This window comes from Leptodactylus fuscus, chromosome 11 (assembly GCF_031893055.1).
Source record: "Leptodactylus fuscus isolate aLepFus1 chromosome 11, aLepFus1.hap2, whole genome shotgun sequence".
In the NCBI taxonomy this organism is placed as follows: domain Eukaryota; kingdom Metazoa; phylum Chordata; class Amphibia; order Anura; family Leptodactylidae; genus Leptodactylus; species Leptodactylus fuscus.
Window position 1 is genome coordinate 1725609 of NC_134275.1, and position 18258 is coordinate 1743866.

Here is an 18258-nt window from a genome sequence, read left to right on the forward strand (position 1 = left end):
ACGTTTATGGGAGCACAAAACCGGGGTCAAGTGGAAAAAAGGATGTTATTAACCCCTGAATGTTTTACCAGCCCTCTCCAGTTCTGTAACAAGGTTGCACCGATGTATCAATATACTATATACCAGGTATTAACTCTGTACCCGCACCCTATCACATCGATATACACCTACACCCATCTGTAACATTGTTTCCAGCTTTCCTTACAGACTCCGCAGATGTAATCAGTGTTCTTCTACCTCTGAAATGGAAAACGACTTACAAGTGGGCGACTCTAGACGTAAGTTCCCTTTACAGTAACATGAAACATAACCAAGGCTCATCTCCCATCATGGAGATTCTTAAATTAGACTCCATTGTGCCGACAATCCAGAGGGAATTCATATTTAATGGTATAAATTCATTTTCGAACATAACGCCTTCTCTTAATTCTAAAATAAACCTGCGGAACAGCCATGGGCTCTAAGTCTGCACCTAATGTGGTCAATTTAGTGGAATCAGGAGGAATTGTACAAAAGATAAAGACTAGAGATGAGCAGTTTTGAATAGCACGCTTCCATAGAAATGAATGGATGCAGCCGGGGCCGGCGTCCTGCCGCTTAACCCCCTGCGCGCCGGCCGCTCCCAATCACTCCTACTGCTGTTTCGAATAATACTCACTCATCTCTAATAAAAACTATTCCGACGAGAGCAACATTTTAATACAATATTTTAAAGACAAACACTATAGCAGAGGCGAGATGTCAGTGGTAAGAGATTGAGTAAAAAAAAACATCAAAAACCAATTATTTGGAAGATAAGACTATAACAGTAAGAAACGACCATCGGAATTTACTACAACTTTCAAGTCATCGTATAATGTGATCATATCAGAAGAAATTTCTGGCTTCCCCTATGGGAGTGACCAGGGGTCAGCAGTTAGTATATTGGGGCTAACCACATATTTTATCATCCGTCAATCTTTTACACTTAAAGGGAAGCTATTCCCGAGACGTGTTGCGTGCCATGTGCTGCTTTTTGGATGTTTTTGATTTTTTTCCCATCTGGCTGCTGAGCGCAGTTTTATTTCTATATTTAAGCAAGTCACTCCTCCAATCACTTACAAGCCCTTCTATAATAAAAGCAGATCTGGAGAAGAGGGATTTTTATACTAAGATACAGTAAAGACTCCGCCCACTTGTACATTCCCGGCAGTGTTCACTAGGCTGCCACAATAATATCTAACAATGATCTGGTGGTTACATTTCCTTAAAGTTTCCAAGTCAGACTTTAGAGGTTTTCAATAAAGATCAGATGATAATCTTACAATCTTACGTGTGTTCTAGAACGACTATTTACAGCACGGAAAGTTCTATCGACTTCTTCCATCCAACTCATTTTTGCTGTTTCATCTTATTATAGAACATTTCAATCCCTTTCATTGTCAGTTGAATCTCGCCTTTGAAGTTTGCGCTCGGTCGTTCCGACTTCCTTTCTACGTCATTAATTTGCCTAGATTTTTCTAGTTGCCATTATCTCCTAATCTTTCATGTTACAAAAGTGCGCAGTCATAGCAAGTAGCATCAGTCAAAAGTATGCAAGGCGCCAAAACCAGGACCTGGTCAAAAACAGATGCATTAGATTTTATCACCGGGTGGGGTTTGGGTGTTGGTGGGACGACCTCCTATGACATTCATCAACATTTACACCACCATAATGGTTTACATGGTGAGAGAATCTGACTCAGCCCCAGGGCTATGGTGACTTTGTACCTAGACGGGCTCCAGGAGGCGTCATCTAATTCAGGATGTGTGAAGGAGGCGTCACTGGTCTTGGTGGAATCTCCGAGCCACCGACCAAAGCATTGATGAGTATGGAACCTTCTATTTCCACTTCTTCCTCCTGCACTCGTCTTCCAGACACAGTTTGACATATCTCAATTGTGTTAAAATGTATCTGAAGACATAAAATACAAGTAAAACATTAGTCTGTAAGGCAAAGACTGAAAAACTAAGTGTAACCTAGGAGGGGATGGTAAGTGGCTGGAATGTGTGCACAAGGCTGTGGTCAGATGGCTTCTGCATGTATCTGCTTCATATGGTTATTGGTTAGCCTCATATGAATTTGGTTTTACAATATCCAGGACAGACAAACCCATCATGATACTAGATTTCTGAGACAGATAAAAGGTGTGACACAATGATGCAACTATCAAATCCTACATTAAGACGCATGTTTCATTTTTAATTGAAATATTTGCAAATTTTTGCTGACTTGATGTGCATGTAAGGAGGTGAAGGATAACTGACCTATAGTGTAGATGGCTATATACAGTGTCATATACAGTCTCTGTCCAAGTCAGGTTAGCATTTCCCGTGTAGCTGTTCTGTAATTGTTTATACTGTTGTCCAGATATCTTGCTAGTGGTACAAAGTGTATATTGCTGAGTTTCCTTTGCAGGTGCAACGTGCACCAAGGTGTTATACCACAGTAGTTGTTGAGCACGTCCCATGGTATGACCTCTGCACTCGCTGGGGCGTAACGTTTAGTTGTGACATGCCAAGTTCTTGTTATAAATAGGAGAAACTTCAGGCCTTTTCACAGATATTGCCAGGCGAGTCCATTAGGTTGGTCCGTCCACATCATTCTGGAACGCTTGTACTGTGCGTGGGATAGAGAGTCTCCTGTGTGTGCAAACTCGGCTTGACTGAAGTTACTTACCAAGCTCTGCTTTATCTTGTCTTGTTTACTTACAAAAGAGATGAATAAAGTTTTGATTTTGGTGCAGAAGAGGGAAAGGACACAATCAGTCTGTGACTGTTCTCTGCAACAGTTTAATGTCTGTTGCTGTCATCTTATGATGAAAGACAGCAACGGACATCAACATTAGTGCGAACCCCAAGTGGACTCCCTGAACGCAGCTCTGGTTTATTGAGGTCTGGAGCCTTGGGCTGCATTCAGATGATCAGTCTGTATAGTGTCCATTTTTCAGCCGCCTTCTATCCAAGGGCATTTGTATGGCGTATATATTGTATTTGTATGGTGGGATCCATGAAAATGGTCTAAAATAAGACATGACCTATATTATGACCTCATTTTTCTATAATTAATACAAAACCAAAAAACAAAATTTAAACTGCACATATAGTTCTACATTTCACAAGAAAACAACCTCATGAGCACTTGAACTTGTCCCCGGGGGTTTCTTTCTACACAATGATCCAGGCAAATGACTAAAGAAAGGTTCGAAGTTCTTGTATAGATTTCAGACGCTCCTCATCCCTATGGATACAGGAATGAGCATATTGCCCTTTACAATGGCTGAATATACTGCAGGGCTGTTATTGCTCACTCCAGTATTACAGGGATATCCGTGCTTGTGGTCGGATTACAGGGGCATCAGTTCTTTCTGCAATAATAAAGGGATAGCATTTCTTGCTGCAGTATTAAAGGGATATTAATACAGGGATATCAGTGCTCATTGCAGTGCTGCAATAATATCAGGGCTCACTGAAGTGCTACAAGGATGTCAGTTCTTGGTGCAGGGTCACATGGGTAGCTATGCCTTCTGCAATAATACAGGGATATATCAGCGTCCCCTGCAGTATTACGGGGATATCAGCGTCCCCTGCAGTATTACCGGGATATCAGCGTCCCCTGCAGTATTACAGGGATATCAGCGTCCCCTGCAGTATTACAGGGATATCAGCGTCCCCTGCAGTATTACAGGGATATCAGCGTCCCCTGCAGTATTACAGGGATATCAGCGTCCCCTGCAGTATTACCGGGATATCAGCGTCCCCTGCAGTATTACCGGGATATCAGCGTCCCCTGCAGTATTACCGGGATATCAGCGTCCCCTGCAGTATTACCGGGATATCAGCGTCCCCTGCAGTATTACCGGGATATCAGCGTCCCCTGCAGTATTACAGGGATATCAGCGTCCCCTGCAGTATTACAGGGATATCAGCGTCCCCTGCAGTATTACAGGGATATCAGCGTCCCCTGCAGTATTACAGGGATATCAGCGTCCCCTGCAGTATTACAGGGATATCAGCGTCCCCTGCAGTATTACTGGGATATCAGCATCCCCTGCAGTATTACCGGGATATCAGCGTCCCCTGCAGTATTACCGGGATATCAGCGTCCCCTGCAGTATTACCGGGATATCAGCGTCCCCTGCAGTATTACCGGGATATCAGCGTCCCCTGCAGTATTACCGGGATATCAGCGTCCCCTGCAGTATTACAGGGATATCAGTGACATGTAGGACAACAGAACTAAAGGAATTCACCAACTTTCTTCAGATTATACTAACGAGCTCTCACATTTTTAGTGCCGGCTCCAGCTGTTTGGAAAGGCAAAGAGACTGCTGTGATAGGAATGATGAGAAAACAGAAAGCTTTGTGTAAAGACATAACAAGTGTGGGAACAAGAATGAAAAAAATAGGACAGAAAACCAGAAAAGTGAAAGTATCACATGAAGAAAATAAAGTAGGTCGAGAGATATGATCTCCACATTCAGAATCAAAGAAATATGAAAGGGATCATGAGACGACAAAACGAGAAAATGTATCTGAGTTACAGGAAAAAAGAAACAGGGGAAGGCGGCAAATACAAGTCGTGTCATAGAATTAGATTACATATGTTTTCCAAATTTTGCAAAGTTTTATATGTTCTAGGTTAATAAAATGAATATTGATTATTATATATATTGTATTACCTTGAAACAATACGTTGCATTTTTTTTTACTTTGTAAAGCCGGAGCTCCACTGTTTTGCAAAGTGGATGGGATGCTAAGCACTATAATGTGAAACTGTAGAGTTTCTTTATTAGTGCAGATGTAGCCTGGAATTACCCTATAGAGGAGCAGTCACACATATACAGGTTCTGTAACTACATAGGATGAATTGCAGAATATCACATGAATACACTGGAGGGGTCACATAGCGCCTGCAGTCTGGAGCTGACTCTTATAGGAAGATTCTAGGATCTGTGCGGGGTCTGGAGGGGATCGGTCACCGTTACCTATTGTGGATCCTGTTATTTGTGTATAGATGTTTCTTTCCATTATAATATTGTGATGATAATGAGATAATAAGGTCATGAAGATGCAATATTACAGCATTGGTATTCCCCATGAGAGTGGAGGCGGAGGACTTTAGGATGGATGACAGGTAATCATTTAGGTGAAGGCTACACGGAGCGAACAAGTGAAAGGGGAAGTTGAGCAGCCGGTGAGACTTAGTAACTGGAAGAAGAATCAGCTGCTGGTTACATTTATAAAACTTACAATTAATGAAATGCAAACTGAAAAAAAAAAGAATGTCTTATCCCCCAATCAATAGAAGAACTGATAGAGCTAAGGAGTGCAAAAGAAATGATCAGTCTTGAAATGCAAAAAGCCAAAACCAAAACCATTCTGTTACCAGTGGAGGAAACGCCCAGATTTCCTGTAGTGAGATAATAAAATCACAAACTCATCGTGAAAGACAATGGAACAAAACTCCGTTGTCTAATGGTGCACAAGCCTGGTAATCGTTTGGTATTCGTCTCCCCAGGCTCAATGCCCAACGGCCGTCCTGCCCATACACAGAGGATAGTTATCTGCAGATCTCTCACATCTTACTAAATTTGGTGAAGTTTGCCCAGAATGTGTTTGCTGACGCTCTTTATATTGTCCTCATTTTAGCGTAATAAGTGGAGGTTTTAGGGCTGGTTCACACGGGGGCAAGGAGGCGGACTTTTACAGTGGAATTCGCCTCAAAATCCGCCTCCATACAATGGTGGCCTATGGAGACCGCTAGCGTTTTTTGCTGCTAGTGGAAAAAAGAAGAGACATGACCTTTTTTCAGGCAGATTCCACCTGAGGAAAGCCATAGAAGTGAATGGGAGGCGAAAACTGTGTTGTGGTTTTTTGCTAAAAACGCGTTGTGGTTTTTGGTGCTTTTTTTTTTGCAAAAACCGCAACGTGTTTTTTTAAGGTCCATGCACTTTAGAGGAGGGGAAAACCGCCTGGCATTTTCTGAAGTGGTTTTTACCAAAAACTGCTCCAGAAAACAGTCCAAAAACCACATCAAGGTCCAAAAACCACTTCCTAATTAGGTAACTTTTTTTTCCGGACCAAAATAAGCCAGGCAGTTTTGAGGTGTGAACTAGCCCTTAATGTTGCCAATAACTCCCTGTTCTGTTACCCTTAGTGGTTACAATGTTGCCGCCGTCCCTTTGTTACATGCCCTGCAGTTATTGAATCCCTCTGTTCACATGGACGGTAATTGTAGTATTGCTTACATAGAAATATCTGCTGAGGTCAGAGCCGATCCCTGCCGCTCGGGTCAGATACACAGCAGCGGTCCGGAGACACTTGCACTGAACCCTGCAATACTAGGGCAAGGCTCAGGCTGTTTTGCAAGGTCAGACTTCTGCACTACTGGCAGCAGAACAAAGGAAAGTGCTTGTGTAAATTGTCTTATTAAAATACCTGAGGCGGCTCCTTCTGCGATTCTAATCCTCTGCCACTCAGCAAATAACGGTAACGTGCTCATGTATTTGCATGTGGTATTACGGGGTGTTTATCTATCAGCTCTCTGAAGTGGATGGAAGTCTGAGAAGACGTTTATTGTAGCCTTATATACCCGAAGTAGGAGCCTATGGCAGAGAATAGTAATAAGTGAAGTACTCAGAGCCTGGGATAGAGAGTGTAAAGATTCTGAAGACCTAAGGGGTAAAGTTAGGAAAAATATATAGTATTTGGAGCTCTGAACGGTATTGCAGAATCAGGTACTATAAATGGGTAGAGGTCCTGGACAAAGGACACAGAGGCAGCAATAGCAGATTGGGAATCTACTTCAAGGACTTCAAAAAAACAAACAAACAAAAAACTGGAGTGTAGATATAAATCCTTACATTTTGGGTATCTTCAGCAACCAGTAGAGGGAGCACAGGAGCTTACTGAATACGGCTATACATTGGAGATAATAGGACATGTAGGCAGTCAGCTTCTATAATCTCTAGTGGTAACTGCACAGTCACAATGGTGTGGGGCTAATCTGGAGCCCTGTATCAATAGAGGGGCACTCTAGGGGTGTGAAAATGAACAGTGAGGTCAGGTATGAGGCAAATACAAGATAAACACCTAGTTGTATCAGAGATTTTGATTCTACTGTATAGAGGTCAGGATTATGTCGTATTCTGCAAATTCTCCACTAGTGGCTGCTGTTGTACACTTTAAATAATTAAAGGGGCTCTATCAGCAAAATCATGCTGATAGAGCCCAACATATGTGTGAATAGCCTTTGAAAAGGCTATTCAGGCACCGTAAATGTTAAACTACCCCCCCCCCCCCGTTTTAAAATAAAACCCTAAAAAAGAATGTGATCTACTTGGAGAAATTGGAGGAAGAGGAGGCGTGGATGAAGAAGAAGACACACCCTGAATGCCCGCCCAGCGTGCACGATCCGTAAGTAGAGCACATTCTTTTTTAGGGTTTTTTAGGGGGGGGGGGTAGTTTAATATAACATTACTGATGCCTGAATAGCCTTTTTAAAGGCTTCACGCATATGTGGGGCTCTAGCAGCATCATTTTGGTGATAGAGCCCCTTTAACGATGATACTAATTTGCCCTTCTCCAGGACGCGGCAGCGCTTCTATATACTCGTATGTATTATAAGGAGAGACTTATTAATAACCCTAGGGGAACTATTATAGGAGATAATGGTGAGGGGGGAAGAGTTCATTAACAATAGATCCTCATTAACCCCCCCCCCCCCCGCATTTAATATACATACATATATAGGTGGGAGCTACTTAACAGTAGTATCTATTAATAATAAGGCTGGGGGGACTATTATATGAGGGGGGGGGGGCATTAGTTCCTCTAGCTTTATTATTGGGCCCAGTTTGCCCCCTCCCAGCTTAGTTCCCCCGGGGTGGGTATACATCTTTAATAGCCGACTCTTCAGGATTTGGATGGGATTTCACTTATTTCACTTTGCTATTCTAATTATATAATCTACATACACACACACATATATTATATATATATATATATATATATATATATATATATACACATATACACATACATATATACACACACTTTCTTGTAGATTTGTTTCCTCTTCTATTCGTTCTCTTTTCCACCATTCCAACCTTTACATGGGTTAGCGCCATCTTATGGGTACGTGACTATTTCTAGACCTCATGTATCTCTATTTGGGGTTGGCAATGTTAATTGTGTAATCATGTTTTGTCTGTTTTCAATAAAGATACTTTGTTATTTGCCCAATAATTTTGGTGTCCCCAGCCTTGGCTCCTTTGTGTTGTCTTTTCCTTTGGACGCCATCTTGCTTCCGGTTTGACGCTACAGTATTTCAGGTTATAGGTTGATCCAACCATTGCTGAGTATTGGGACTTACTGCCTGAGACGGTCTTTGCCAGATCATTCCTTCTCCTTGATGAGATACTTTATATACGGAGTCCACTCTTGACGTTGCGCCTCAGAGACTGTTCATCGCCTTTCTCTACTTATTTTTCAGGCCTTTCAACTTCCGTAGGGTTTCCCAGTATTGTATGAACAGGGCTCGAGTAAGGTCAGATTTGGAATATTGGGGGAGATTTATAACCAAAAACTGGAGGCTACATGGCTGCGCTTTCCCCCACATTTATTGTTTTATTACATTTTTGCCCTTTTTTCCCCTTTCTTGCACTACAATGGCAGAGCGGTGGAAAGAGGTTTTACATGACCGGATATTAATGTGAGTCCAGAAGCCGATGGCGGTGTACGGTGTGTAGGCGGCTCCCAGTCACGTGAATATGGCCAACTTTAAAGGGGTTTCTGGGCCTATTAATTGATGAGCTATCAGATCATTGAAAAGTGGTGGGGGTCTGACAATGAGGAGTTTGTAGAGACCACAGGGGTCCGAAGAATGTTAAAGACAGTAAATAGTTAAGGTCGCCAGACTGTAAAGAGAATCAAGTTCTGAAAAAATATCAAGTCCGACCTGTATCATGAGCTTCAGTGCAGACCCTTAGAAGAAACGTTGCCCCTTCCTCCACACGGTGACCGGTCATCCCATTGGAATATACACGCTTACTCATTTCACACCATTTTTTCTCAATGACATTTACCCCTGACGGAACTTTCCATCTTATCTGATTGTTACTCTGCGCAGCACTAAGATCTGTCAGAGCTCAGAGGAGATGATGCAAAGGATTTGTCACCTTATATGAGATCCTGTGCGAGGGTTCGAGGTCGTCTTGTGGCTCAGACGTCAGTGTTCACACAGTTCATTGCAGTTACTTCCCTATATCTTTAGTCAGGGCGACCCACTGCCCTTATTTTCAGGTTGCAACTTTGTAGAAAATGGAGAATATTTCAGTTTATCACGGGAACATAAGCCGCGAAGACGGAGAAAAACTTCTGTGCGAGGCTGGAAAAGATGGAAGTTACTTAATACGCGATTCGGAGACGAAACCCGGCATGTACTGTCTGTGTGTCCTGTAAGTACTTACTATGGTCCCTGTTGTATACAATGACATTAGATTAGATCTTGTATTGTAGATTCTCTCTCTGTAACTCCAAGTACTAGGTCAGACTATACAGTGTGTGTCTGATGTCCATGTCACCTGTTGTATCCAAGAATTAATCAGTAACCAGGAAATATCTGGAGGGCAATATAATGTACAAGGCACTAATATACAGTGAGACCTCTCATAAGAGAAGACCCCCCCCCTTAAAGACTGATTGTTTTTCCTTATGCCCTATGGACTCTTCCTCTCTATAAGCAGACACCACCTTGTCCACCAAAAGACCACTTTTTTGAGAATTTTTTTTGGTGGGAACTCCTTTGTAAAGACCACACACTGGAATTACATTCACTTTTCGACCAATATGGAGACTCAGTGCTGTAATACATCACCAGACTGCAGCAAACAAGGGGTTACAGCAGAGAAACGTGGGCCGCACCACGTAGAAGCAGAGTCCGTGTCATATTCAGTGCAGCTTCAGCTATCAGGTAGAGGGTATACACGACAAGAGTCCCAATCTGCCCAGGACAGTCTCAGAGCCTGGGTCACGAGAGGGATGGGGTATATATATACACCACAATGGCGTTTCTTGGGATATTCCCAGATGGGCTTTAAGGTTCAGATTTTGGCCTATGAAATGTCAAAAAGTGCCGGCGAGCTTCAGGGGTTAAGGATTGAAACATACTAGGAATGACGTGGGCAGCCATGCTGGGGTCCAGGACCGGCACCGAGTGGAGGACCAATATTTAAAGGGATATTATGGTGGGGGCTAGGAGTGAGGGGAACCAAGCCAAAGATGACAATTTAAAGGGATATCATACCGGGGACTAGGAATGGGAGGGAGAGGTATGCTGGCAATTAGGAATGATTATAAAGATGGCGTATTGGGGACCCAGAATAATTGGCCAGCTTAAATTAGGAAATGTGTCACCAGGGAAGAAAGAGAGTTTTGGCTCCCTTTGGTTATAGGTATGGGCGGGAGTAACTTGTGCACAGTACCATGGCGGTTTTATGAGTCCCAGTCTTGGTTCTGTATACTATACTGATGTGATACTCTATTCTGTGTAATATTGATGTGATATCTGGTTCTGTGTTATATACGGATGAGATCCCTGGTTCGGTTCTATGTATTATGCTGAGTGAAATAATACATGATTTTTGGCTCTTTCATCATCATTTGGTGCGGTTTTTTCCTGGGGGGGGGGGGGGGCTATACTTGCTTTCTCACTCCATTAGACACTTTATCCTGTATACTTTATTCTATCGCAGCACCACTCCTACATAATACCATAATCTGCAGGCGATCAAAGAGGTTTCATTGTAACATTTATTAGAAATCTTTAAATGATATTAACTCCTTATCTTCTACTAACGGGTTTGTCTTTAGGAATTGCCGTACATAGTAGAGCAGGGAAGATGGAACCATTTCAGGTTTTGTTACAATTACCAAATGTAATCGGAAAATTAGGTCAACAACAGAGAAAGATGAAAAGATGAGACTCATACCAATGGGTACAAAGAGCTAGACCTGGTATATTAATGGAGTGCAGATTAGGTGGAGAAAGTTCTTTATATAATAATATAGTTGTTTCATTATATGGGTTTTGCAAATATTAAAGACTAAAATATTTGACGTTTGCTTGTGCAATATTTCTAGATTTGATTATATTCCTACACTGTTTATTTTTACCATATATCTAGATAAAAGCGCAGGCGATACCACATCTGTTCCATGCAAACCCCTCACCAGCAGCTAGCAAAGCTCACACGAGGGCACAATCCAATGACCGAGCCAGATAACATACATGTGCTGCTGGATTGTTCATGTTCTCAGCAGTCACATTGTAACGCGCTTCCTTTCCATTCTTTGATGGCAGTTTGCAGGGGAAATGAGCGAGAAGAGATCTCACTGATAACTTCTTACTGTCATTGTGTGAACCAAAAGCAAGGTGTTAAATGAAGAATGTAAAATAAATGCTAAAACAGATGACGGTTCAGTGCGCCCTGGATGACCTAGATCTTACAAGCATTACGTGGTGGAGGAGACACTTTCTCAGACTGTATTTGCTTCTGCTGCCTTTTACTTTTATTGCATTGGTTTTTCTGCACGGACACCCAGTCCTGTATGTACGACTGCATGTACGGTGTCCAGGTGGAGAGGCCGCATACAGACACCGGCGGTTTGCTTTAAAAATCCATTCAAATGAATGACCGCCGGCAGGCCGCTCCTTGTCCAGTCTCCCCAGGGTTTAGGATGGAAACCCCTGGGCGGACACTGGTGTCACACCCGCTTAGTAGACATATTGATCAAGGTGTATAAGCCCACTAGCCACATGATCAATATGTCTACTAAGAACTTCATGTTCAGTATTGTAGAATATTTTCTTGTCTTTTTCTCTTTTTGAATATTTATCCTGAGACTACTTTGCAAAATTAAAGTATTTTTTATTATTCATTAAGTCACATCAATATTTGGCGTGAACGCCATTTACCTTCAGAGCAGAATCAATTCTTCTACGTACACATGCAGTTTTGGAAGGAATTGGGGGAGGATGTTCAAATCCTTCTGTCTCTTATGTAGTCCCAGACAGACTGGACATTGGGATCAGGTCTCTGTAGGAGCCATATCATCTATTCCAGAGAGTGGTCACACCCAATATTGATGGGATTTAGATTTTCCTTTTGTTACTTGCTAAACATAAAACTTATTTTTGAAAGCTTGCTTTTCCTTCACCTGTCTTAAACTTTTGCACTCGACTCAAAGTTTTTTGGTAGCAGAAGAACACCATGGCATGTCTGTAAATTTGTTTCATAGTTAAAGTACACCTGCAGTTATATAGAATAACTATTCTAGTGCACTGAAATACTTTGCTTGTACAGAGGAGCCTGGATCAGCCACAGACTGTGCTTGGGGCTGCTCATAACAGTGCATTAGAAAATCCAGTATTCTGCTACGTGTCCTGTGGCCAGTAGAATCGCATTACATCCTACAATGATGGCTTCTCTGCTGGGTGCAGGAGCCTCAGGGCTAAGCATGATGCTCCGTCCTCTAATGCAGGGTCCGGAGCATGGACTGTGGTTGGTCCATGCTGCTCTTTAGAAGAAAAATCTGCTATACAGCAAGACAAAAGATTATTGCATAAACTAGAAGACTAAGGCCACATGTTGAGAGATTGCACTGGGTCAACACAAGTAGTGGATGGATTTTAGCAGGTTCCATCTGCACCCTGCCCTTGTACCACATGTCCTGCTGCAAGTCTGGATGAGGATTTTAACTACTGCAATGCAAAACTTGAAACCTTGGCCAAGCGCCCGCACCAGTCACTATGGGCTGTTTTTGTCATAGGCGGGTCCAGAAACCGTGGCCCTAATCGTACAGAGTTACTACAAATAATTCTCATTTTCCTACAAACAAAACTTTTATCACTAGAGATGAAACTGATCTTCATTCTGCACAGCAAAACGTCATGGCCAATAATTTATCTGATCTTACAGAGGAAAGAGACCACAGAAGATGACCAAAGACAAGCAAACCAAACCTGTGGTCAGAATGCGCTCAGATATCACAGAACACAATCTCAGCGCCCCTGTAACGTCCCTACAAGCCTCAAGCCTAGACATATAACACTAGATCTCAAGTACTAGGCAGAAGCCGACAAACCCGATTGTTCAGATTGTCTGGTATGAGCGGAGAACGTTACGTCTTATGGCGAATGTGCAGCCCTTTGAAGTGGTCGCATAAAGTCACTGACAATATAAAGGGCTGCGGAGATAAGATCAATTCCGTTAGCAGAAACGACTCGACAAAACAGCCTAGCCGGTTATAAAGGTGATATAGCGCCTGCGTGTTACCGATAACTCCTTCACTGCCAAAATGAAACAAGCCAAGGTAGCGAGAGCCAAGTGCGGACTCTAATGCCGTAGTTCTAGACGTTGCAACAAAGTACGAACATTTCCATAGAAATAAGCTGGAACAAAAACGCCAATTAGTTGAAACAATGATTGGGGTGAAAGATGAAGATGCAGAATTTCTGGCACATTTGTGGCTCCTACTTATAATCTTATAGAAGATGTTCCGGCCGTCAGGTAGCGTTACCTGCTTTCTGTCATCCAAAACATAACATGGAACCTAGGGAAAGGACCAAGCTCTCCCAACATTAGGGATTTCAGGAGCTGATATAGATCAATGACAACATAGAAGAGAAGGGTAAGCAAAGGAGGCAGGAGGTGCGCTGCTCCAAGTCAATTCCTTTTAAGACAACGCGTTTCGAGTTAACCCCCCTTTTTCAGTACTAACAAACATGAGGGAGAATAAAAGATATCGCTTAAGTCTTATTCACAGTTAAGTCTTATTCTTCTGCCTCCTCACGTCCATCTTGAATTCAGCGCCTCTAGTCACACTTCCATTTTTTGATGTTCCGTTTTTCATGGCTGTCAAAAAAAACCCCCCAAAACCTGACAAGGGCCTTTAAAAAAAAATAAATAAATCCATGTATGCCCGATTACAATGGCCTTTAGATTGTCATAAACCTCACTGTTGTGTGTATGAAGCTATAGTCCCAGGGCGGTGAATAACGGCCGTGCAGCATCCATTTTTTTTAAACAGACATCACTTGGCAGCATTGGATTCAATTCAAGTGAATGGGGGCTACTCACATGACCGCCATTGTGATGGTGCTTTGTAATGGACCATCACACTAGAGGTCATGTCCTAATCTTGTGCATTTCCACAAATCTCTCTATGCATTATAATGTATGGGGGATCCATGAAAACTGTGGCTCTTCAGGTGCAAGACAACCATGAACATTGGAGGTTTGCAAGGGCTGTTTTGCATTTAGCCTACGGCCTTAGATTTTTTTTGTGATTGTTGGGTGCACTTCTCAGAAATGGACCCTGAGATCATAGAACAAGGCAGAGATCAGTATGTGCTTTATTCCATTAATATCTTCCATCATCAGATGTGATTCAGAAATCTCTAGTTTATGGCATTTTGGAGCCAGTTATAGACTTGGCTGAGAAAGTGCAAACATCATTATTGCTGCAAAGTTATGCGAGTGCTAAACCTTCCAGACTATCAAATCAATCTAAGATGGAAAACAGACAATGTGCAAAAAAGTTTTGCAACAAAATGACTTGTGACTTTCTTGATATGGGTTTAAAGAGAACCTTTCACCACCTCCACCAAATCCAACTATTGGCATCCTTCAGTAGATAGACGGCCCCTACTATCCTGAGCAATTGGTGCTGTTCATATCAATACAATTGGACTCTACTATCAGGTGGGTGGTCCTGACATGGAGGACATAGTCTGAGACCACCCACCTGACAATAGGGAGCCCAATTATACTGAAATTAACAGCACCAATTGCTCAGGATATAGCAGAGTCATCAAAGCGGCACCTACTGAACGGTGAAAGAATGGGGGCTGATGGAGGTGAAGGTCTGGAAATGTCCATTGTGAAGTGACCTGAAATGGAGGCTTCTCCCTCAGACACTGATGCATTAGATTCAGCTACATAGCAATGGAAGGGAGGAAGGGAGGAAGGGAGGAAGGGAGGAAGGGAGGAAGGGAAGGAAGGGAGGGAAGGGAAGGAAGGGAGGGAAGGGAGAGAAGGGAGAGAAGGGAGAGAAGGGAGAGAAGGGAGAGAAGGGAGAGAAGGGAGAGCAGGGAGAGCAGGGAGAGCAGGGAGAGCAGGGAGAGCAGGGAGAGAAGGGAGAGAAGGGAGAGAAGGGAGAGAAGGGAGAGCAGGGAGAGAAGGGAGAGAAGGGAGAGAAGGGAGAGAAGGGAGAGAAGGGAGAGAAGGGAGAGAAGGGAGAGAAGGGAGAGAAGGGAGAGAAGGGAGAGCAGGGAGAGAAGGGAGAGAAGGGAGAGCAGGGAGAGAAGGGAGAGCAGGGAGAGAAGGGAGAGAAGGGAGAGAAGGGAGAGAAGGGAGAGAAGGGAGAGAAGGGAGAGAAGGGAGAGAAGGGAGAGCAGGGAGAGCAGGGAGAGCAGGGAGAGAAGGGAGAGAAGGGAGAGAAGGGAGAGAAGGGAGAGAAGGGAGAGCAGGGAGAGAAGGGAGAGAAGGGAGAGAAGGGAGAGCAGGGAGAGCAGGGAGAGCAGGGAGAGCAGGGAGAGCAGGGAGAGCAGGGAGAGCAGGGAGAGCAGGGAGAGAAGGGAGAGAAGGGAGAGAAGGGAGAGAAGGGAGAGAAGGGAGAGAAGGGAGAGAAGGGAGAGAAGGGAGAGAAGGGAGAGAAGGGAGAGCAGGGAGAGCAGGGAGAGCAGGGAGAGCAGGGAGAGCAGGGAGAGAAGGGAGAGAAGGGAGAGAAGGGAGAGAAGGGAGAGTAGGGAGAGTAGGGAGAGAAGGGAGAGAAGGGAGAGAAGGGAGAGCAGGGAGAGCAGGGAGAGAAGGGAGAGAAGGGAGAGAAGGGAGAGAAGGGAGAGAAGGGAGAGAAGGGAGAGCAGGGAGAGCAGGGAGAGAAGGGAGAGCAGGGAGAGAAGGGAGAGAAGGGAGAGAAGGGAGAGAAGGGAGAGAAGGGAGAGCAGGGAGAGCAGGGAGAGCAGGGAGAGAAGGGAGAGAAGGGAGAGAAGGGAGAGAAGGGGTACATGAGGAGGTAGAAGAACTTGGAAGATTTGAAAAACTTTGGTAATGAACAAAGAATGATAGGAGATTTATGGTTGGCTTCCTTCTACAACATGGATGAAAATACACCTGGAGCAAATATCCAACACAAGAGTCATATGGAGGTATATAGACACTCTTCATTATCTTAGGGCTACTCAGCTTCATGTATGACTTCTAGTTTTACAACAGGGAATGACACCGACCACATATACCCTTAGAGACATGACACAGACCACTTATACCCTCATCTACCAACCTCAGAGACATGACACCGACCACTTATCCGCTCAGTGAGTAACCACAGACATAAGCCATCAGCCAACAAGACTTACCACACGACTCCAAACCAATTTCAATATATTGAATGTTATGTTATCCGAGGCCACAATTACTTACAGCTTAACAAAGTCTTGTTGAATGAGTTAAGAACTTCTGCATCTTCTCAAGAAAGTTTTGATAGCACTAGACTAACTGTAGAATAACAAGCAGAAGGGAAAACTACAGGCCCATGGTTCGGTATATAGAAAAAAAAAATACACAATGAAAGCTATAAATTCTTATCTATGTTTGTGGATTTTTTCAGGCATAAAGATATCATTTACACTTACAGAGTGTCCAAAACAACGACTGGGTCTTGGTCAGCAGAGGTAAGATCTTCCTATAAGAGCTGTCGGCCATTGTTGGGGGTGGGGCAGAGATTATTTTATTAGTGCCGGTTATTCAGCCTGCGCAGTATACGGTATATAAGTACATGAATGAGTCGCTATATTACTGAGACTATATCAATGCTGGAGAGTTTTCTTCTATATGGACTCTTTGGGGTTCTTTTAATCTATGTATTCGTCAGTATTACCAATAACTATTGTACTATGTGACATTATATGTTATTTGGAGGACTGGAGGAATGGTATTATGCAGGGAAAAAATATCCTCTCTCTTTTGAAACAATCGGATGGAACCTGCTACAATGTTTCAGTTTTTCTGGATTGTAAAATCTGACAAACGTTTGCTTCTGTTTTAAAACTGATCCAGATTTCTTAGAAAACGTATCTTTTTTCCCCCATAACGTTGCAAAATTGTAGCCATTTTAATCCATCTTTTTGCCTTTCTCAATGAAGCTGATACTGTATCCTGGTGTATAGTTGTCGATTTCCATGTTCCACATTCACTAGATCTATGTCTATCACATCTTGTGTTTCTTTCTCTACAAAGTCAGATTTTTCATTCACAATCAGACATTCCTAACCTTTATTCTTTGATTTCACGCGTTCCTGTGTAGGCAGCACCCGGGGTCCCAAAAAGGATGTTTAGGAAGATTCAGAATCTGATCTCTGCTTACACGAAACCGGGCCAGGGGATTGTGACCCACCTGCAGTACCCAGTGGAGAGAAGTATGTCCAGGCATGCACAAGGTGGTATTGTAGGACGTGTTCTGCCATATTAGATTGGGATACCTTCAGTCTACGATAAAGTCTCAGTTACAGTCAAGGTCTATTTATTCTTATGATCCTTGTAAATATCTTTATAGTTGAATTTCAGAGATTAATATAACCCGGGACAAGAGATCAGTGGGACATTAGTGACATGTTGACCACGGGTATCCCCACCAATCACTAGAACAGAAGACCCCAGTCCCATATCTGTCCCCACCATCATGTCCAGTTATATGGTAGGGTGGCCAGTTTTTAGGGCGGAGACCCCATTATAGTCTAATGGATTAGGATGCCATTCTTCAGGTCCCCAAGCAGATCCAAAGAACAGAATGCCAAACACTGGTGTGAACCTAGCCGTACCCTGTATGAGTGTGAACCTGGTGTAATTTCATCCATATCTATACAGCACAGCTAGTCTACAGTATATACACTAGTTCTATAATTCTATCATATTAGACATATCACAAAGCCCTTTGTCTGACCGGTTCTTCTTTCCACGCTGCAGGTTAACAAAGGCCACAGACTGTTTCGTCTTCTTTATGAGAAGATTCTATTTGTCTGAGATTCTTCTGATGTTCATTGTAAAGACGTCTGTGACTAATGTGACCGTCTACTGCTCTGTACTGCTCTTATTTAAAGCCATGTTGTCTTCTTAATAAATACTTTATTTAGGTAGTGCGAAATCTTATTAACATGCTGACACTTTATAGAACTGC

At 43.1% G+C, this 18258-nt stretch overlaps 1 protein-coding gene across 1 annotated transcript; it reads left to right on the forward strand.

Annotated features, from left to right (window-relative positions):
* Positions 1 to 9342: 9342 nt before the first annotated feature.
* SH2D1A (SH2 domain containing 1A) lies at positions 9343 to 17553 on the forward strand. Its single transcript, XM_075259776.1, has 3 exons — positions 9343 to 9479; positions 16693 to 16756; positions 17389 to 17553. Exons 1-3 carry the CDS (start codon positions 9343 to 9345, stop codon positions 17551 to 17553), a joined length of 366 nt encoding a protein of 121 aa, XP_075115877.1.
* The last annotated feature ends 705 nt before the right edge of the window (positions 17554 to 18258 follow it).